General features: G+C 33.2%; 1 protein-coding gene across 28 annotated transcripts in view; it reads right to left on the bottom strand.

Moving 5' to 3' along the window:
* heph (polypyrimidine tract-binding protein 1 heph) overlaps positions 1–24,480 on the bottom strand; it is a 757,797-nt gene that overhangs the window by 16,791 nt on the left and 716,526 nt on the right. For all 28 annotated transcript variants that reach the window (XM_073961236.1, XM_073961240.1, XM_073961239.1 and 25 more), the window contains one exon: positions 8,007–8,099. In XM_073961236.1, the coding sequence (XP_073817337.1) occupies positions 8,007–8,099 (93 nt within the window). The remainder of the gene's footprint in view (positions 1–8,006; positions 8,100–24,480) is intronic.

The following is a 24,480-nucleotide window of genomic DNA, read 5'->3' as shown; positions in this document are numbered from 1 at the left end:
ACCAAAGCGTTCTGGACCAATTTGTTCTCAAATCGCGCCATTTCGGAGCATTTTAGGAATTTTTGACACTATTGCAATTTTTGTTTTTTCTTTATAAACTCGTGAATTTTATGTTTATATTTATTGTACCTATTGGACAAGAGAATATGGTGTCATTTGCAACAAATTCGCGAAAGTTACAGACAGTTTTTAATGACTTTGCCTGTGAGAAATTTATTTTTTTCTATGAATATTTATTCAAACAAAGCAAATTTAAAATTATAAGTAGAAAAAATATCAAAAGGGTTTTAGTAATTACAGTCGGCGCGGAAACTTTTTTCATCGAATCGATCTTAGAAACGCGTTTTCATTATTAGAACAAAATTCCCCACCTGGTACTGGTGTTGTATTTTTGTAAAAAACATATACGATTCTCACAGGCAAAGTCAACAAAAACAGCCTGTAACTTTCGCGACTTCGTTGCAAATGAACCCATATTCTTTTGTCCGGTAGGTAAACAAAATATAAACATAAAATTCACGAGTTTATAAAGAAAAAGCAAAAATTGCAATAGTATCAAAATTCCCTAATATGCTCCAAATGGCGCGATTTGAGAACAAATTGGTCCAGAACGCTTTGATAATGATTTTAAATTAGACAACAAAAAAATAAAAATTTTAATTAAAAGCAAATATTTTGTCATAACAGCTAAAATTAAAAAATGCATTACTGAACTTCAATGCATTTGGTGCGGAAACTTTTTTCGCGATAGAGATAAATTGACGCCGTATTTCATAATAGTTTTTTATGCTCTACACGGCTATGTGGTGGTATTTTTTTGGTTATAGCCCTAGTGTGTATGCATTTATGTCGAAACCCCTCTATTAGCCCACTAATAGCTCCAACTAAATAATTTCCAAAAACAATATAAAATCTTCCAAGAACTAATATTCTAACAGCATGCCATCATCATCAACGTCGTCATCATCATCATCATTAAGATTTTATTTACTTGTCATCTCCCAGAAATGAATTCAACTCCACCGCAATGAATATGCCACAAGAACAACTGTTGACATTGTCTTGTTTGTTTGAAGTTGAGTTGATGATAAACAACAAACAAGCAATTCGTGGTAGTGGTGATATGTACTTATATTTAACAAATGTATTAAAGCCACATGTCATAGAGATGACATTTTATCCACCCAAAAAATAGCATCCTTTTAGCCAAAACATCCAAACATTCTCGCAGCATGAATGCAACAGCATTTGTGTAGTCTAAATGTAGAAACACTACATGGGGCTCCGCACAATATGTGACTCGGCTCGGCTCTTTGCCAAAATAAATAACAGCAACAATTGTGGCAACACATGTTTTTCTATTCCATTACCACACACGTGGTGATTGCGATGTGGTGAAGTATAGTTTAACTATAGTTTTAGGTTAGACTAACTAAACTAACTCTCTACCACCACACATGTAATCATTTGTGTTGTTGGGAACCGTGTTACTGAGTTTTTGTCAAGCAGTTTATGGTGGTGTTGCTACGACTTTTGTCACATTTACACTTTACTTTATTTATTGTTCTAAATCCCACTAAAACTCTACAAATGTTAGAATAAAGTGGTGCCTAAGTGCTGACTCAGGAATTTTTTACAGTTTGTCAAAATGTTTTTACAATGGAATTTCCATAGGTTAATTGAAAGAAAAGAAGGAGGAAAGACATAAGCAAAGGGGGGCTAATGTAGATTCTGAAGAAATTACCAAACGATTAAAGAATATAGATACCCCTTTTGTGCCCAAGAACACCTTAATAGTTAAAATAAATCCGTTTCACTCTTTCAAGAATAAAATCTATGACAAGTACTCAAGGCAATCGAGAAGCCACAGCGTTTGCTCTTGGGCGGGACATAAGAAAATTTCAAAAATAAAAATTGAAAGAAAAGAGGGAGGAAAGGAGCAAAGGGGGCTAATGTAGATTTTGAAGAAATTGCCAAACGATTATAGAATAGAGAGAACAGAAGGACACCTTGGAAAGTAATTGAAATCCCTTTGACTCTTTCAAGAATAAAATCGAAGGAAAGTACTCAAATTTTTCGCAAGAATATTACTCCAAGTACCCGATTTAATTTTGATTTGGATAACTTCATAACATATTTTCAGAATAGGGCAGATAAATCTGAAATTCGGATATACAATGCGAGATTTACTGCTGAACACAATTGCTGAGCAATTCTGGGCACACTTTTAACTTGATGTCCACCTTGTCAAATATCTTGGGAAGACCTCAAGTCAAGCGTTAAGGCCAGAAGCCTCAGTGTTTGCTCTTGGGCCAGACATCGCCGATATCACATCGATCGCGTACAGAAGTAGTAGGCCTCCTCACATAGAGAAGAGATATTGTGGGTGCAACAATCATGTTCTAAGAACAAAATACGGTAGTTTAAAAAAATTTGAAAATATATTTAGACGCCTCAACCATATATTTTGTGCCAGACACCATAACGGCACAAAATATATTGTTGAATCAACAATGCATATTTTCAGATTTTTAAAGTACCGTATTTTGTTCATAGAATATGATTGCTCCTACAATATCTCTTCTCTGCGTGTCCTTGGTTCAGGCATATCACTCAAAAAACTAGAAACAACTCTAGTTTAGTAAAAATTCTCCGATTTTTTTGAAATTTTTTTCCAGTGGTAGATATTGTTACCCTGATTATGCGGATGAATAATTTTCATGGGGGACGGACCCGGTTATGCGGTTATTTGACACAAAAGTCCGGGTACAAAACCCGGGTTAGACCCGGCTCTGCTGAACCGATTCCTACAAGATGGATGTCGTTGGAAAGCTTATGGAAATACCTATTATATTTAGGTGTTTAGGAGATATAGCCCGAAACCCGATTTTTGGTCCCGAGGTTTTCCATAAAACCCTCAAAAAGTCGAAAATGGGCCCATTGTGTGGGTTCTCTTGATGTATGCCTGATTGTAGCCCTTACTTTCACCTTTCCAAAATGGTGCTATATGTTGTAATACCTTCTCTGGATCCAGAAATATGACCCTTAGAATCTTGACAACCCGGTTCTGTTGGGCTCATTTCTCTACATTATAGGTGCCTACGGAAAATTTTAAAGTTCTAAATTGAACAAAATTTTCTTATAAATTATAAATGTTTAATAAAAATTATTATAAATTATATTATAAATTATACATTTCTATTTAAATGGCCGGCCTTAGGCCGCGAATTTAAGACTTTCTCCTGTGGAAAGATTCAAATTTCGGGAATGGGAACAACATTTTATTTTAAATTATATCTTTTTCTAAATTGCGGGCCTTCGGCCGGGGATTTAAGACTTTCTCCTATGGACAGGTGCAAATCTCGGGAACGGGAACAAAATTTTCTTTTAAATTATAAACTTTTCCCTAAATATCCACTTAGAAAAACCGGGTTCTTAAGGCCATATATCTGGATCCAGAGAAGGTATTACAACATATAGCACAATTTTCGAAAGGTTAAAGTATGAGCAATAATCTGGCATAAATTAAGCGAGCACCCATAACGGGTCCATTTTCGACTTTTTGACGGTTTTATGAAAAACACCGGGTCCCAACATCGGTTTTTGGGTTATATCACCTGAACACCAAAAAATAACCCCATCGTATGACCACTTATTGGATAGGTATTTCCATAAGCTTCCCAACGATACACATTTTGTCGGTTTAGTAGAGGCGGGTCTTACCCGGGTTTTGTACCCGGACTTTTCGGGTCAAATAACCGTTTAACCGCGTCCGTCCCCCAAGAAAATTTTAGATTTCCGTGATCAACGCAACAATATCTACCACTGGAAAAAATTTCAAAAAAATCGCAGAGTTTTTACTAAACTGGAGTTAAGCCCAAACTATTGTAGAGCATGTTGAAGAAGCCCTGAGGAAACCCTGGTCTTTCAGTGGAAAGACTCGCAAACTTTAACATTAAAGCTTCTATACATGAGGAAGCTCGCATCAAAACCAAATTGCTTCAGTCATCTTTTTAAAGCGTTTGAGTATGAACGACTTGCATAGCTTCCCAAAAGCTAAAGGCGAAATAGGACGATATCAACCTCCATGATTTTTTTTTCCAGACAGTAGGTTCAGTGAGTGGTTCAATAGAATAGAAAGAAAACCAAATAAAACAGCCCCAGCCTTGTCTTGTATCCTATCTAACCTTTAGACTGTTTGCAATAGCCTCGGCACTCAGCAAGGCTTGATTTCAAAACCGGCTTGATTCCATATATCGTTGTTATCAGGGACGAATTCTCAATTCCCTCCACCGATTTCTGAACCGATCATCAATTTTTTCCACGGCCCTGGAAACAGAACCGTGGAAAGAATGGTGAACGGACCGAAAGGTGCTCTGTCGACAATGGCTATATGGCAAACCTTTCTTCAATGGAAAACAAATAAAACTGCTCCCTTTTAAATACTGGGCCTGCTTGTAAGAGCCTAGCCAACATAGCTGGTTAAAACAAATCCGGTTTGATTCCATATATCGAAGCTATCAATTGCCCGACCATAGTGCGTAAATGAGCTTGTAAATGTCTCCCTTTATCGCCCTGAAAGCAGACCGGCGGAAATAATCGATGATATCAATTGTCTAACGGCCCTAGAAACAGAACCGTGGAAAGAATGGTGAACGGACCCAAAGGCGTTCTGTCGACAATGGCTATATGGCAAACCTTTCTTCAAAGTGGTCCCACCATGTTTTTTTCCAGACCGTTGGTTCACCGCGTGTTTGAATAGAATAGAAAGGAAACCAAATAAAACTGCTCCTTTTTAAATACTGTGTATGATCTCCAGTTTCCCTTCATCGCCCTGAAAACAGAACCGTGAAAAAAATTGTGAGCGCACCCAAAGGCTTTTTGCAAGCGATCAGCTAGAGCTTTAACACTGTCCTCAACAATATGTGTACCATCTGAGTCAATTAACCTAACAACTTGGTCCTTAGATGCAACTCCTGTCACAGCCTTATCTACTTTAATGTCCACCAAGAAGTTCGATCGAAGTGAACAAGGTTTTTTTGTATACGCCTTTAGAATGTTTTCCAGCGAGGGATCATTAGCTGTGCGTATTGTGCGGCAGATTCGTGAATAATCCTAGGGAGAAGCTTTTTGTTTGCGTACTGAGGAGTCAATAGCATTTCCAAAGAGTGATTTTGATGATTTGAGAAATTTCTTTGACCCTGTCTTATTTTGCCCTGAAAGCGAACTAAATTGATTTTATTAAAATTAAGCAAGGCATTTTATTCCCTCTCTCTAAAGTCACCAATGTCGAAAACTATCTCTAAAACTATGTGATCTGATTCGAAGTCAAATGCTGCAACCGCGTTACTGCCTTCAACAAAGGACAGACCTGGAGTATGCAGAAGCACGCCAATAAACGAACCCGATGAACCATTGTGCTGTGTTGGATAGTCAGATGAAAAGATAACAATATTTGGACAATCTATTAAATACCAGTGCCGTTGAAATCTCCTCCTATAAAAACTTCGACCCTTAAAGTTAAATTAAATACGGATAAAGATCGACAATAAAAGACTGCAAGTAAAACAATGGAGCCACCTTCACTTGAAATTCTTCCAGCACAGAAATTCAATTCACCCGTGGTATGCGATATTTCTCTATAAATTAAATCTTATTGAGAAGATTTAATTTCAAAATGTGTTGCCTACTTTAAGGAACCTTGTCACAAATATATCCTTCACCTTCAATTGAAAACTATTTCATCTTCAATGGAAGTCTATCATCCAAAGAAAATTTCTTCAATATTAAATTTCAATTCTTTTCTTTGGACAAATTTGAACTATAATCTTTTCAAAATACAAATAACTATCGTTCTTTAGCACAATAGACATCATTATTATATTATTTAATATAGATATTACACACACATTCAGCATGTGTGTGTACGTACACCCAATATTTATATTTGCCAATTGTATGGTACATTCAAAAGATTTTTAATACGAACAACAAGAGCACAGCAATATTTTAAATATAAATCTCAGTTTTAAACCTCAAAAACTCATCAACAATAAGGATATGGACAGAGATGCACACACGTAGTATCTCTACCAATTGTAAATGTATATGCAATAATAAAAAGGACAAATTGCTAGGTTCCAACATCTCAGTATTTGTTTTCATGCAACACAACATGTACAGTCGTTTCCAGGTAATGGAAAAAAGGAGAATTGTTTTAATATTTGTTATTTAAAGGACGTAAGACATTACTGATATTATTTTGATCAGCGCCATCTGCACTTGAATTCATTGGTATTTGTCAAATGAGTGGTTTTCCTGTAAATAGAAATTTATGTGCATACTTTTAGGAGCTATAATGTATGCGAAGTATTTATATCAAATTGCATTGGATATGTACGAGAATTATTTTAAGAATTCCTTGATATTGGACAAACAAATGACTATTTAAAAGCTTTAAAATTTTGTATTTCAAATTTCGAAGAGCTTGTGAGATAAACGCCATCTATACTTATGTTTTAATATTGCCAAAATAATATATGAAAGGACTCATATCATTGATATAAAAGTATGTTCCTTGAAATTCCTTTTGATAATGAAGTAATACTCCCGTATTCATTACTTTATTTATTCCCCCAAAAGTATGCAATCCTAATTTGAAAAGTTGACATGTAGATAGCGTTATAGGAATTTATATTATTCGCTCAGTACTAATTTTTATAGTAAATGAAGAGTAAATGTCGTTAATATAATCAATAATTTAAATACTTCATTATTAAAAACAAGATAATAAAATAAGCCTAAATCAGTGCTTATAAGAATTTATATTTCCAATCCCAAAATCCGTGTTAAATTTAAAAAAAGATGATGTTGTAATGCTGCAAAAATAACAAGTATTAATTTGAATATTTCAAATCTTTCTAAGGGTTATTTTGTAGTCTGCTCAGAAAATTTTCATTGATATACAACAAAGGTATATCATATATCAAGATGGGACATTTCCATTGTTACTATACATCGGCAAATGGCGCTAGGGATCTAACATAATGTCATGTTACACTATTGTGACATGATATTATGTTATAATTAACATAGTTCACATTTGTGTACGCTTTTGTTTCTGTTGTGTTCTGTTAATACCCTAGACAGACGGCAGCGTTAATTTGCATTAACTGTCTTAATTCAAATTAATTCGTGCATTATCCACATTCTTAATGCACAAAATCAAAGGGAATTTAAACTGAATTTAGGTATTTCAATATGGCAATGCTGTAAAAGAGCCCATATTCATGTAGGAGAGATAGCATATTCGTGCTCCGAGACAGAATTTACATTGCAAACAACAACAAAACCGTTGTTTACCAGCAAACAGCTGTTTTGTAAATACAGAAACTGTCGTCTGTCAGGTTAAAATTAAATGCCCATCTTAATGCAAACTAACGTTGCCGTCTGTCTAGGGTGTAATTGTCTGCTATACATAAACGCCTTCTATACTTGAATATTAAAATTTACCTGCCTTGTGCATTATGTGCAATCTTGCATGTCTTTGGTATTGATATTGGATGAATTAATTTTGTTAAAACAAACAGAATTTTAAAGAACAAGGAAACAATGCAATATTGTGGAGAGAGACTATTCTATTTTATATTTTTTTATTTAGAACAAATTACAATTATCCAGTCTCATTTGTTTTTTTTTTTCGAATAAAATGATGAATTAATCTACCAACCACAAACATATGAATGTGACATTCACAATAAAATATTTGTATGTCCGAAGAATGGACATCCATGTACATATGTATGAATGTATTCTTTTAAAGAGAATATAAAATGGTCTCCGAAAAAAAAAAACACAAAAACAATTACCACACAAATGAATGAATGAATGTTGTAATCAATATTTGAAACTGTTCTCTGGTTTTGTTGTAATTGAAATTGACACTTTTGTTTAAAATCTGTAGGAGACTTGATGCTGTCGTTGTTGTTGAAAATTGTCGTACTTACCCAAATAAGCTTGTTGTGGTTCGGCCATTTGTATGAGAGCTGAATCCTTTTTATTATATAGTATCTTTACACGTTGCACATCGCCATAAACACCTGTGATCGAAATAGAAATAAAATATAATTAAAGACAATGAGAGATTTAAATAATATAAAGAATATAAGTTTGAAATTTATTTGATTTTCATGAAGAAATCGGAAAAATATGAATTTTTTAACAAAATATTTTTGTTTGGAATAATGTTTCGTGAAGGAAGAAAAGCAAAGACACCATTTAAACACTAATGAATGAATATACTACATATATATTAAAGTACATGTAAATATTTACCACTAACATATAATTTAAATATCACTTAATTTCCAAAATATTCACGTATTTTTCCTCTTCAAGGCAAAACTCTAAATCTTGCCTTAAGCCAACTTTGAAAACATCGGTTGCCCGGTATTTATTATTTACATATTCTGTCCAAGAGTATGCTCACCAAATTACCACTTTCAGATAAAGGTTACAATTATAATATTAATTTTGAGGAATAGATGGCACAATAATATGGTAATATTTTCTACAATAAATTGCAGAGAACAGAATGAAATATAGATGGCGTTGCAGTTTTTAATAATTTCATACCCTTTAAGATCTTTGTCTGTTTATATACCTTATTCTACTAATCAACGTCATCTATACGTGAATTTTAGCATTATCATTGGCCAATCGGGTAGTTGTCTGAGAAAGTTGAATGTATCTTTTTTAGGAGTCATAACAATTTCGTAGTATTTATTTCGAATAGCAAAGGGATTATTTTCGTGAGATGTACCAAAATTTTTTGTATTTGTTTTGATGTCTGAGAAAGATACATTGACGTCGTTAATTTTGGAATTTCGGAGTTAACATGAGAACCACTCAGGTGTACGAAACCCTCTTCTCTAGAAGAGTACGAAAAACCAGACCCCATCAAAAGCCCAAATATTGATACAAACGCCACATATAATACTCATTGGTATTGTATTGGTGAGAATGTGAACGAAACTCATCCTATTTTATGGCAATTAACATGCATCTATCTTAAATATTCTGTCCAAGAGTATACTCACCAAATTACCACTTTCAGATAAAGGTTACAATTATAATACTAATTTTGAGGAATAGATGGCACACAAATATTTTCCTCATATTACTCGCTAATAATAAAAACGAATTAGCTGATGGCCATTGTAGCCAATGCTATGGCTTATTAACATTGTATTTACTACAAGTTTATATAATAATAAATAAATAAAAATAAATAATAAAAACGAAATATAGGTGGCGTACCTCTCAAAATCATAAGATAGTCTGCATATAACCAATATACCGAAATTCAGTTTAAGCCTACTTCATAACATCGGAAATTCGGTTTTATAATTAAAATATTCCGACCAAGAGATATTCATCAAATTACCAAAAATATTTCAATGTTGAATTTGAAAAATGCATGATGTGGTAATATTTTCTACAATAAATTGCTGAAAACAAAATGAAATAAAGATGGCGTTGCGGTTTCTTAACCATTTCGTATCCTTTAAGATCTTTGTCTGTTTATATACCTTATTCTCCTAATCAATGCCATCTATACGTGAATTTGATCATTATCATTGGCCAATCGGGTAGTTGTCTGAGAATCTTGAATGTGTGAGGATACTTTCAGGTGTCATAAAAAATGCGTAGTATTTATTTCGAATTGCAAAGGGGTTATTTTCGTGAGATGTACAACAATTGCTTTGTATTGGATTTCTGAGAAAGATACATTGATGTCGTTAATTTTGGAATTTCGGAGTTTACATGAGAACCATTGAACTGTACGAAACACTTTGCTATAGAAGAGTGCTAAAGACAAGATCAAACAAAATGTTGATTATTAATACGAAAGCCGATTGTTATCATTGGCAAAGAAATATAATATAACAAGATGGGACATTTCCATTGCTACTATACATCGGTAGATGGCGCTGGGGTCCAACATAATGTGATTTTACAATATTGTGATATGCAATTATGTTATCTTTAACATATCTCAGTCTGTTATATATAAACGCCCTCTATGCTTGAATATTAAAATTAAAACTGCATTGACTGGATTAATTGATTTGAAAGATAAATTGAGTGAAAATGTGAACGAAACTCCTCCTATTTTATGGCAATTAACCTGCATCTATCTTAAGTCTACGTTGTGAACATCATGAATTACATAACTCGCTAGTAAAATTGAACTATAGATGGCATTACAAACATTTTCTTTTCACCAATTCATACTCCTCCGTGGTGAATTTTCAAGGTTTTACGATGGCCTGGTTATAGACCTTCTTGTGCTTATTTTAATTAGACTAACATTAGGTTTTCCGTATTTATTATTAAAATATTGCGCCTATTGCGCCATTCTTGATACAATGTTATATTGAAGAATAGATGGCGTCAAAACTTCTCTCATATAATTACCAAATTGGCAAATAGGTGGCATTTTTTGTTCAAACAATGTTCACCATTATTAACCATTACTGTTTTTCTTTAAAGACTGTCGGCTAAAAACTTGTTTTCTGTTCAGAGACTTGCCTATTTACTAAGAAATGTTTAACCGCCTTTACGATGCATCCAAAACACCCCATATTTGTCCAAAATGTTTTCCATTTCTTCTTAAAATACAGACTTAAATTTCACATAACCCATCAAGGCTATTTAAATATGTTTCGTGAACAAAAAAAAAAAAATGAGGTAAAGGATAAAGCTATCAAAAACAAAAGGAGAAGAAGAAGAAAAAAATACTCTATCAAAAACCATTTTAACCTCAGCCTCTCTGGAAAATTACGGTTTTGTTTTTGCTGTTGTTTTTGCTCTCTCATTCATTCATTGCATCAAAATGTGCAGAATTTATGATTTGCTTCTTATTTGCTTTAAACAATTTTTTCCAGTGGTCGGCATTTGTAATGATGGGGGTGGGTGGATAAAACCAATGTATACCAACTACTTGGACTCACCTTCGCGTTTTCACAAAAAATTTATTGATGGTAATAAGTTGCTTGGTTTGTTGGATCGGTCGGTGGGTCTGTTTGGCCCAGTTTTATGTTAAATAGTCCAGAGTAAGTGCAACTGTATTTTATTGTTTTACTTTTAACAGCAACACAAAGTTTTTTTGTCTTCTCTTGCAATGACCAAATACCAACCACCCACCCAGTGCCCCTAGACCACATCCGCACGAAAAAAATATATTGATGCAACAACGGAAGTTTCATAAGGAAAATGATGATGAAAATCAACCAACAGCCAAGTCCATTTACCTGTTCACTGTTAAATTATTGATTTTACCACTTTTCTGCATTAAGCAGAAGAAGAAATCCATTTAAAAGAGGTTGAAGGTGTATAGATTAAACATAAATTGTATCCTAGATACTATATAAACTTAACATGCCATAGTCGTAAAATTGCTGCTAAAAGTTTTCCAAAAGAATGTCAGAATGCAATAACAAAAAAAAAAAAATGTTAAAAAATATACTACTGACCAGTAGCAAAAGTAGTGAGTGGCAGGCAAAAAAAGCAGCATTCACATTCATATGAAGAAAGGAAATATGTTGAGATGAACGAACGAACACAAATTGGCCCCCAAGCACCATGGCCATGGCTTAAAGTGCAAATTGTGGCCATTTGATGCCAACGATGCTGCATCATCTACTAGCAGCTTTCATTCTTATCAAGGGAATTTTGTTTTGGGCATAACTTGCAATGCACCACTGAAAGAGTTAAGGTACTCAGCAAGTAAGGTATCTAAAGAAAAAATCTCCAGAAACAAATTGCCAGAATATTTACAATCGAATAAACTGAATTGCAAATTTAAAACAAACAAAATGAAGTCAAGAACAGGACAAAAAAAAGAAGAAAATAGAAAACAAGTAGTAGAAAACACCGTAACCAGCTGAAAACTTGTTTAGCATTACTAAAACGTCAATTTGATTCTCTTCTCTCCTGCTGTCAGTAAGAAAAATTGCAATTGCATTTGGGAATTGTAAATTATTGGTGCACAGTGTAACTCAGCTGCAGATTTCACATATTATTGACAGGATAGGATTATATGATATCAATATCCTATGTCCGACCAATAATCAGGAAAATATTTAAAATAAATTAAAGCATGTCAAAGCCTCTATAATATTGTTCTAATTAATGCCATCTGTACTTGAACTTTATCACCGACATTGACCAATCAGGTTGTTGTCTGAGAAAGTTTAATGTATGAGCATACTTTCAGGTGCCATAAAAATATCGTAGTATTTATTTCGAATTACAAAGCGGAGGAGGCGTAGAAAACTGTTTCGAAAAATAATTCTCTCTTATTGAATTTCTGAGAAAGATGCACTGATGTCGTTATTTTTGGAACTTGGGAGTTAACATTGGTGCCACTCAGGTGTGTGAAAAGCTTTGCTCTAGAAGAGTATGAAAAACCAGATCTCACAAAGAGATCATTCATCATACCAACGTCACCTATACCCCAACTGTTATCATTAGAGTTGGATGAACTGGTAAGCGATCGAAAGATAATTTGAGAACGAATGTAAACGAACGTTTGTATTGGATATAGCATGAGGGTAACGTGCCAAAAGATCCGATATTATTCTAATCAACGCCACCTACATTTGTTTTTTTTTTCTTTGGCATTGGACAAACGTTATATAGACCAATACTTGAATGCCAATAAAACGTCTTTGAATTGAGTTTGTAAGAAATTTGTCCTAGAAGAGTACGACAAGTCGTATAAAGAGATCATGTGCATTGTTCCATTCATGGTGCCATCAATACTCCGTATTTTGCATTGGTATAAGATGAAAGGGTAATTGTCCAAGATAAACTGAGTTTGATGGTATGCGAAAATGTTTTAAAAACTTCATTGGTGTCAAACATTGGTAGCTGTTTGAGAAAGATACAATTATTCGGAGACCTTAAGCCGTCATAAAGATTTTAGAGCATTCATTTAGCAATAGCATGGGGACACCCTTTAGAATGAAGGTGTATGAAAATATGTACACAAATTCTTCGGAAACAATGAGAAGAACATTGAAATTTTTCTATTCATTTTTACGAACGCCATCTATCCTGCAATAGTAACATTTATTTTAACTGGTAATTAATAAATAGAAATAAAAAAAGGACTGGATAATATGGATTTACGAACTCTATTGAGAAGCGATCAGTTATACCAAAGACATAAAGTGGTAAAGATTGGACATCATTCACAATGGAGTTCAATTTAAATATTCAAGCATAGAGTGCGTTTAGGTATAACAGACAATTAACAGGAACAAAAGCGTACACCAATGTGAACTATGTTAAATATAACAGAATTCATGTCACAATATCGTAACTTCACATTATGTTAGACCACTAGCACCATCTGCCGATGTATAGTAGCAATGGAAATGTCCCATCTTGTAATATTGTATATCTTTGGTTATACAGACATGCAAACGTCGCCATCTATACTTTAGTTGTATTGATCTATACCGTGCATTTTCCTCATATAAAGGTTGTTGTCTAGGAAGGATAAACTGATATTTATGACATCGGCGACTCGGTATAGAGTCAAATACGAAGCTATCGGTTTTAAAAAACGAAATCTGTCCTTGTTTTGCAGAAAAGATAGAAGGTGGAATTTGCGAAGATTGAAAAAAATATCGTTTATATTGATACAGTTTTATTAAAAACGCCATCTTCATTTGAATTTTATCATTAACACATGGTGACTTGATGAAGGCACAGGTGCATGTCTGAGAAAAATAAATTAATGGGAATAAATTTAGGCGCATTTGAATATTTAAAGAGGAATTACTACCCGATTAACAGTCTGATGGATTTGAAAACACAAAATAAACCAATTTAGAGGCATTAAAAATATAATTTTTACATTGAAAGTTATTACCAAGAAGCTTTTAACTTTAAGTTAAGCGGAACGCTCTAAATCTGTTCGGTAAATCCAAAATATAACAAAAGAAGACTTGTAATAATGGGGGTTAGGGAAATGAATGGGACTTAAATCACTCCTGAAAAAGTTATAAAATATATAAAATATTGCTGGAGTAGAAGAATAAATTATCATCCAATTCATCAAGTTGGACATGTCCTGGATACCTACTATATACAAACGTTGATGTGATGAGATTAAGAAAGACTGATTTTCGACGTAATGTTTAAAAATATTCCTAATTTTGTTTAAATGCTTGTAAAAATGCCATCTATATTTGGATTTTATCACTGTCAAAGATATACAATGGTAAATATTGGACATAATGGATGAGGCAGTTAAATTTTAATATTAAAGTAAAGAGGGCGTTTATGTATAACAGACTATTAACAGAACGCAACAAAAGCATACACAAATGTGAACTATGTTCTCTTTTACCACAGGCTACCAGTCCAATTTCTTCAGGTAAAAAATGGTAGAACTCATTTTTCAACATTTGTTTGACGATTATTATTATACAAAAACAAAAAACCAAGCTCTGACAAAACAAAATTAAAAACAGTGAAATAAAAGAGGAAAATTAATTTTTATGTTTCTTTTTGATATTGTTACCAGATCTACCATTTTCCCGTTCCTTTACTTTCCTGGTAAAACTGGTCATGAGAGAGCAATTTTGACAGTTTTCTCTTTTACCACTTTTACAATTAAAAAAAGTAAAGGAACAAAATTATAATTTGATGTTACAATATTGTGACATGAAATTATGTTATATTTAACATAGTTCACATTTGTGTACGCTTTTGTATCTGTTATGTTCCGTTAATTGTCTGCTATGCATAAACGCCCTCTATAATTGAATAATAAAATTTAACAAAGATGTATAACATAACAAGATGGGACATTTCCATTGCTAGTATACATCGACAGATGGTGCTGGAGGTCTATCAAAATGTTAATTTACAATATGGTGACATGAATTTATGTTATTCTTGTTTTTGTTGCCGTCGTGTTCTGTTAGTCGTCTGTTATACACAAACACCATCTATGATTTAATAGTAAAATTGAACTGCATTGTGCATCTTGTCCAATCTTTACCATTTTATGCCTTTGAATTTAACTGCATTATGCATTATGTCCAATCTTTACCATTGTATGTCTTTGTCATTGTGTATATACAACTTCAATTTCAAATAAATAATTTTTTGAACTTATTTAAAAAAGTGGTTTATGGGCAATTAATTTTCCAAACACTGTGCAGTAATCATACATCACCACCTGGCGTATAAACAACAACCCTATTCCAAAAATGGCATAAAACCAATGTAAATCTAAGACTCTTGACAACAAGATACAAAAGTTGTAACAAATCCCTAAAAAACGAAAACCCAACCCCCATTCAAGAATATATTGAAGGACTTAATATCAATAAAACATTGACTGCAGAATATAAATCCATTACTTGCTTTTCCAACGAAAAAAAAAAACTGTCTGCCGGCATAAGTTATTGGCCACAAATAACTCTTTAACCACTAACGAATAATACGGCGAAAAAATATGTTACAGCTTGTTTGTTTCCAATCAACCTTAAACAAATTGCAATTGCATTACAAGAAGCTCCTTCATTCAATTGCCTTCCCCACCAACCAAATACAAAACCAAATAATTTAACTATTCAAGAAAATAATCATGTGTGTGTGTGGAGGGAAATTGATATATGTATATGTGTAAGGGAACTTCATCCTCAAGGTCTTCAACTGACGTTTGTTAGTGAATGGAAGCACAATATTTTGGATAATTTATTGCCGAACAACAACAAACTTAACTTTCCACACAATAAAATGCTTTTTGGCTAAATATTGACGATGTCGACATTCGGAGAGAAAATATCCTCCATTGGATTCTATTCTCTAGAGTCACATTAGAATGCAATGCGATGGCAAGAGCAAGACAGTAGTTGTGATGGATGATTATGTTGTTGTTTTGTGAATGATGAAGACGAAGAGCTTAAATAGTTATAGAACCGGCGTTGCCATTTGAATTTAAGAATATCGTCTGATCCAAGGCTTTTGTAGGTTTTCAATAAGCTAATAAATAGTGCGGGATGGGTTTTCTTGGTAATAATAGGTATTTTTGAGAACGATACTTGATCAAGCGACATCTAGGATTCATTAGATCAAATTGCAAAGATATATAAAATAACATGATGGGACATTTCAATTGCTACTATACATCGGCAGATGGCGCTGGGGGTCTAACATAATGTCATGTTACACTATTGTGGCATGAGTTTATGTTATATTTAACATAGTTCACATTGGTGTACGCTTTTGTTCCTGTTGTGTTCTGTTAATTGTCTGTTATACGTAAACGCCCTCTATGTTTGAATATTAAAATTTAACTCCATTGTGCATGATGTCCAATCTTTACCATTGTATGTCTTTGATATTAGTATTTAGGGACTTATGTGAAAAACATAAATTGATAAGCATACTTTTGGGCGGAATATTTGAAAAAACTGACTGAAATTATAATTTAGGTTTGATGATTTGATACACAAAACTACTTATATATTCCAAATATTGCGATTGGTTAATAACTGCAATATTATCAAGTCATTTGACTGAAATCATCAGCCAAGGAAAATGGACTTCTCCGCTAATTAAGAATCTATAATGTTATTAGTTTGTACTTGGTAACTTATTTCAGGCCAAAGAAGATTCGTAAAATATTTTTTGATTGCTTCTTTTTTTCTTTTATAAAGCTAAATCATGTCCCGTTTTTTGGTATCTTTGATTCAAAAAAAATCCTCATATTGATAACTCTCATTTTCTCTGTGACTCTTATCATGACTGTTGCTTCATATACATACGTACGTTTTGCCACTACCACATATTTCTTACATTTCCCAGTGCTTCATCCAACATCAAATTGTTAACGATTTTTATATTCTATTGCTTTTCATGAAAAGCGTTTGTTGGTGTATACGTGGAGGCGAAAGAGAAAACACCAAGAAAACAAAGCATTAAATTGAGTGCAAATTTCCTTTTCATTGCTTAGATATGTATCGAGAACAAAATACACACACAGCAACAACAACTTCGACTTTATTGCATGCCAGCAATTTTTGCAAATATTCGCGCAAGTAAAATATCTGTAGAATACTTATATGCGCTCATAACTGAAAGAACTAAAAGCATTGAGGCAAATTATGCAGGTTATGTGAGCCAATATAGCATCAATTGACTTCATTTTTCCAAAAATTTTCGAAAATGAGAAGGAATAAATTGGATTGGAGGTTTTTGTTCAAAATGTTGTATTAAATTGAAATAAATCATCTGTGGCAGCAGAAAAGCTTATTGAAACTGGAGAGCATATGTAAGTGGTGTTGCAATTGACTGTTTTTATAAGGAAATCTATGGTTCACTCTATGTTATGATATAAATTATTGGATAATAAAAATGAAATGTTTTTTTCTTGGTATTGTAAGAGGCAAGAAGGGACTGTCTATATATACAACTAAAAGAACATTTGTGATAATAACATAAGGATAAAGGGAATATAGCGAATTATTTTCTTTTGAGTTTAAAAATAATTGCTGTTCGGAATAAAAAGGTTTTGAAAGGACTCGTATCATTGATATAAAATTTATGTTCCTTGAAATTGTTTTTGATAATGAAGTAATACTCCCGTATTCATTATTTTAATTATTCCCCCCAAAAGTATGCCCATCAATTTAGCTTTGTCAGGCAATCATAATTGGAAAAGTTGACGTTATAAGAATTTATATTTTTTGCTCGGTACTAATTTTTATAATAATGAATACTTTATTATTGAAAACAAAATAATAAAAAAAGTCTAATTCAGTGCTTCGAATAATTTATATTTCTTAGACTACCCATCTAAAAATCCGTGTTAATATAAAACAAGTAAGAACGGCGTTAAGTTAGACCAGGCCGAACTTGCAATACCCTCTACCACGAGTTGTATTGAAGTAGAATGGTTTCTTTTCGTTTATGATGAAGACTAAATACCAAATTTCAGCAAGTTCGGTAAAACAATGGGACTATATCAAAACTTCGATCTATACCTACAAATTTCTGGCGGAAAGTTTTTAGACTCAAAGAAGACTAAATATCAAATTTCCGATATTTCGGTAAAACCTTCAAAATACCGGAAATCAAGAGACACGCTACTATGGGGATATAATTCGCTCCTGGACTATTTTATAACCACATGGAAGACTAAATACAAATTTCAATCTTTCGGTGGGATATTGACGTCAGAACCTGCAGAATTACGAAAATCGAGAGGTACCGTTCTATGGGGGCTATTATCGAAACGTGGATCTATACCAACGAATTTTAATCAGAAAGGCTTTTACCTCCAACAAAGACTAAATATGAAGGCGTGTACCTATACCGACAAAGTCCTCGGAGAAGTTGTATACCCCCAATGAAGACTAAATACTAAATTTCAGCCATTTCGGTAAAAAAACCTTTAAAATACCGAAAATCGGGAGGTATCGTTCTATGGGGGCTATACGAAGGTGTGGACCTATACCGCAAATTCCATATGGAACGTTTAATACCACATTTCAGGTATTTCGGTGTAATATTGAAGCCAGAACCTTCAAAATACCGGATATAGGGAGGTACCGTTCAAAGGGGGCTATACTAAGGCGTGGACCTATACCGACATATTTCATATGAAACGTTTAATACCCTAAATAAAGACCAAATACCAAAATTCAGGCATTTCGCTGGAATATTGAGGCCACAACCTTCAAAATACCGGAATAAGGAGGTACCGTTCTATGGGGGCTATACTAAGGATCGGGCCTGTACCGACAACTTTCTGGGAGAAAGTTTTATACCCCCAGCGAAAACTAAATACCAAATTTCAGCCACTTCTGAGGAGTATTGAGGCCACAACCTTCAAAACACCGAAAATCGGGAGGTACCGTTCTATGGGGCCTATATGAAGGCGTTTACCTATACCAACACATTTCTGGGGGAAAGTGTTTTACCCCCAGCGAAGACTAAGTACCAAATTTCAGCCATTGCGGTGTGATAATGAGGCTAAAACCTTCGATATACCGAAAATCGGGTGGTACCGTTCTATGGGGGCTATATCAAAACGTGGTCCGATATAGCCCATTACCAATACCAACATCCTAAAAGTAATAGAAACTTTTATACCAAATTGCGAAGTTCTATCTAAAAATTGCGAGCTGTATCTTGATTTCAACAGACATACATGTTTATATCGACTTAGAATTTTTCCCTGATCATGGATATATATACTTTATATATATATCCATATTATGGTGGAGGGTATAAAAAGATGGTGTTGTAATACAACAACAATAACAAGTATTAATTTGAATATTTCAAATCTTTCTAAGGGTTATTTTGTAGTCTGCTCAGAAAATTTGTCTTGATATACAATTAGCCTAGTGCGGCTTTTAAAAGATGAATTATAGATGGCGTTAGTTTAATAATACTTTAATCGTAGTCAACTTTTCCAATATAACTTTGTAGTCGATGGGAAGATGGCATTAGAACACGTAGTACAATATCAGAAAAACATCTTTACACCATTAGGTTGCGACTTTTTAAATTCCTAGCAATTAAAAAAAAAAACATAGATAAATGAAACTTGTCGAGTACTAACTTTAACAGTTGAGTTATAGGTGTGTAATATTACTAACTGTTTCTTAGACAACTCGCCCAGTATAATTTTGCAATTGTAATTTTGCAACTATATTTTTAATAGATGCGTGATCTTAAAAATGCAATAAGAAAAAAAAAACGAACATATTATTCCAATACGAGTAGTGAGCTCATCAATAAAAAGTTCAAAATTCTAAATTTCAACTGGACTTTCATAACAAGTAGTCACTCATCACCCATTAACTTTATATATAAATAAAAACAACTATTTATATAGTAATTACACACCTGTCAAGCTAACAATTATCCTCTTGAATTTATTTTTAAAAATTAAATATTATATTACATAAATTAGAAAAAACGTAATTGCAGTTAGCAATTGTTAAATTAAACTTTCAAACTTTATTTAATTGCATTGCCAATAAAAATCCAAAGTTTTAGCTGTTGTTCTCTAATTCACATTATCACTAAATCCCTATGCTTTTTGTTTTGTCGCTTGCTGCTGCTGTTGGCTGTCTAGATAAAGTAATTTAAAACTATTAACAATTTATATTTTATTTTTTTTTTAAATTCAAGGGTGTTTTAATCTATGCACTTAAAATCCCTTACTAAGCACATGTTATAAAACTATAATCAACTAGTTAAAAGGATAAAGAACAAATGTTGGAGATGTTTATTGTTTGAAAACAATTGTTGTTTCTACATACATACATACATATGTATAAAAATGCCAGAGATATTGCCATTCTCATATCCTTTTGAACAGCAGTTATTCTAACTATTTAAAAATGATATTGTTGCTGTTGGTGTCGTCCTCGTTGTTGTAGTCGTCCAACAAGTTGCATGTACATATAAACAACAACTATAATACATAAACACATTACAAGCAACCGTGCATGCAGTCATTATTTGAGAGTTAAAAGTTAAACAAGCGAAACAAACAACCAGGGCAGCCATCCAGCCAGTCAAGCAAACCAGCCAGCATCCAAGGCAAACACTTGTACAAATCGCACAAAAGATAAAAATGCTTTAACTAATTTTATTTTTTTGTCCTAACAAGTGCACATGTACATTTACACTTATATACATACATATGTATTGCATATGTATTGCATGTGGGAGTAGTAATATGCTTGTATTGTTTGTTCTATCTGTTGTAATACAAATACTACTTGAGTTTTACAAGCTATTTATTCGCTTCACTACATCGCAGGAAGGGTATTTTCAAATAATGGCTAAGGAAGGGTATGTACCGCAGAATATATGTATGTATATAATAATTTTTAAATAGCTCTCAGAAATATATTTGTGATTTTTTTCTGGAAAATTTACCGAAGGTAGGTCAAAAGAAAAAAGAACATATATTCAGTTTCATGAAATAATAATAAAAACTTAGCATCCACTTTGATATAACCAGCGGAATAAGATAGATGTCGCGATACAAAAACATGGTTTTTCGTAGGCTGTCACCTGGTTAACTCACCATCAAATTCATCATATTCACGTACAACGACATCTATACCTCATTTTTAAAGGTTATAGTTAATGAGTTCTCTGAGAAGGACAAATTAATAAGCATACTTTTGGGCGGAATATTTAAATGATAATATTCAAAGACATAGATATGTTATATATCTTTGTAATATTTTTCGAATAACGCGATTCTAGTAAACACACTGAAATTACAATCAAGGCTTGAGGTGAGTACCGAAAAATACTTGCATATTCTTAATATTTTGACTCAAATAAAGGGCCTAGCAAAGTTGAGTATCTTTAGGAATAGTTTTTGAATGACAATCATGTATATAATTGAGAATTTTGTAAAAAACTTGAAATAAAAAATAACTGCCATTAAAAGCCAAGTTTTTTAATATGTTTGGAGAGGCGATTATGGATTCCGATCAATTTCATGTAGCAATCAAGATGTGATCTCGTTCGCAAGTGGAAAAAGTGTAATCTAACTTATCATGGAGAGAGGGAGATATTTTATACATTTTTAGGGTACCAAAAAGTCATGAACTATGTATTTTTTCTAAGAATTATTTAAGAAGGAAGTAGATGAATTTTCGATAGTCTTCATAAACAGAGGACGGAATCTAAGAAATTATCCTGTAATAATAATTTCATTATTTTTAATATGATTAATGACTGTGGCGTAAATTCCAATTATTTTACTCCAGAACTCCCAGTTCTTTTATTTATTTAAAATGTCTGCTATTTTATGCTGAAAAATGTCCCAAACAGATCATTGTTTAAGGTAAAAGAAGGGGAGAGTGTGAACTTTATTATTTTCCTTGAAATGTAGCACTTCCTGGGGCTCAATTCTTTTTTTTTTAAAAATGTGAAATGAAAACTTTTATAAAGGAGAAAATTGTCAAATGAAAAAATTATAAGGGAAATATTTTTCATTTCAAATTTTCATAGAACAAGAATCCAGCCCCCTGAAAACGTTTTGAATTTGTTTCATTCTGAAAAGCCCATACTGACAATGGCTCGTATAAGTAGTGTCGTTACTTATACGCAACATACATAGAATAACACTATGCAACACTGAAAATGCAAACAACTTCTAGTATGTATTTTTTGAAAGTACTTATTTAGACCACAAAAACCCTAGTAGGGTTTTGTCCTGTCAGATCCAGTTCGGATTTTATGGCCTCATCTAAACCGGGCTAAATCTACACTTTTGTGCATTTATCAGGCCTTTATCTCAGAAAGAGAGACGAAAACATAAAAACAAGAACTTTGAACTGTATTGGGAACTAAACAGGGAAATCCAAGTCGCTATACGCATGGCAAAAAACAATCATATAAATAAGCAATGTCAGGAGATTGAACGATTGAAAAGCCTTCACGACGACTTTAATCTCCATAAAAAGTTAAAAGAAATGGCTGGTGTATACCGCAAAACTCATTCAAAAGTACTATATAATGATAATAATGATCCTATGTTTGATACAGAAGAAAAGAAGACTATTTGGAGAGATTATATAAAACAAATTTTTACAGATGAAAATCGAACAACTGTTGAACAACGGACTCAACAATCTCTTACAGGAAATCCCATCAGTCGAAGAGAAGTTGAAACAGCAATAAATACTCTGAGAGATAGGAAAGCTTGTGGCCCTGACGAGATTCCCTCGGAAATCCTTAAATTAATAGATGACGAAAACATCGCACTTTTAACAAAATTATTTAACCATGTATATGATACAGGTCGATACCCACAAGACTGGTTAAAATCTACATTTATTACCATTCCGAAAAAATGCAACGCAAAATATTGTAACGAACACAGACTTATAAGTCTCATGAGCCATGCCCTAAAAATTTTTCTACGGATAATTCACTCCAGAATATACTCAAAGTGCGAAAAAGCCATGGGAACATCTCAGTTTGGATTTAAGGAAGGTATGGGAACCCGAGAAGCACTTTTTTCTATACAAACATTGGTCCAGAAATGTAAAAACGCACAAAAAGACGTATTTCTATGCTTCATAGATTACGAAAAAGCTTTTGATACAGTGTTACACGATAAGTTGATTGACATCCTCATCTCCATTGGCCTAGACCAGAAAGAAGTGCATTGTATCAAAAGTCTATATTGGCATCAAAGTGCACAAATAGAAGTGGACGGGGAAATGACAGATAGAATTGACATATCTAAGGGAGTGAGACAAGGGTGCATATTGTCACCTTTGCTATTCAATATCTACTCAGAAAAAATTTTTCATGAATCCATAAACAAAATCCCAATCGGCATTCATATAAACGGAACATTTCTGAACAACATAAGATATGCTGATGATACAACCTTACTGGCGCATAGTATATCTGGACTCCAGAACCTTGTGAATAAACTTGCAATACACAGCGAAAAATACGGTCTGAAAATTAACATCCGCAAAACCAAATTCATGGTTATAAGCAAGAAGAATGAACACAATAATACAACATTAAAAATTCACAATACCTATGTTGACAGAGTTAAAAGTTTCAAATACCTGGGAGTTACAATAACTGAACAGTGGCAGTCCTCGCAAGAAATAAGATGCAGAATTGAACAGGCCAGAGAAGCATTTTCAAAATATAAGAGAGTACTTACGAGTCATGACATTAATCTTGAAACAAAGATTCGTTTTATCAAAACATATGTCTGGTCAGTGTTATTATATGCAACGGAAGTATTAAAAGTGCTGATATAAGAAGACTGGAAGCTTTTGAGATATGGATTTATAGGAGAGTACTCAAAATTCCCTGGACAGCCCATATGACAAATACCGATGTACTGAGAAGGATGCACTGCGAAAGAGAACTTATCTCAGTAATAAAAAGACGAAAGACTGCATACCTGGGGCATATAATGCGAAATCAAAAATATAAATTGCTACAAAATATAATCCACATAAAGATAGAAGGAAGACCTGTTAGAGGAAGAAAGGAGACAACATGGGTGGATAATATTACAGAATGGACGGGCATCCGAGATACTACAACCCTATTATCAAAGGCTAGAGATAGAAATGCGTTTGCAGACATACTAAGCAATCTTTAAACAAATATTGTATATATACGTATTTATTAAAACAAATCTATTTATAATTGTATTGGTCGCTAACATTCGGAAAACGAATTGGCAAATAAAGAAGAAGATCTCAGAAACGAATAGGAATTTGGCCTTGCTGTCTATAGCAATATTGTAGCCCTAAACTAGTAGAACTTATCTTTTGAAAAAACCACATAAGTAAAACTCCATCTAGGGCATCATAATCTATAAAATATAGAAAATTTTACATAATTGCTGAAATTCTGGCCAGTATT

The sequence above is a fragment of the Musca autumnalis genome, unplaced genomic scaffold (genome assembly GCF_047663935.1).
Source record: "Musca autumnalis isolate F117 unplaced genomic scaffold, ASM4766393v1 scaffold_1, whole genome shotgun sequence".
In the NCBI taxonomy this organism is placed as follows: Eukaryota; Metazoa; Arthropoda; class Insecta; order Diptera; family Muscidae; genus Musca; species Musca autumnalis.
This window is presented reverse-complemented; position numbering and strand designations above follow the sequence as displayed.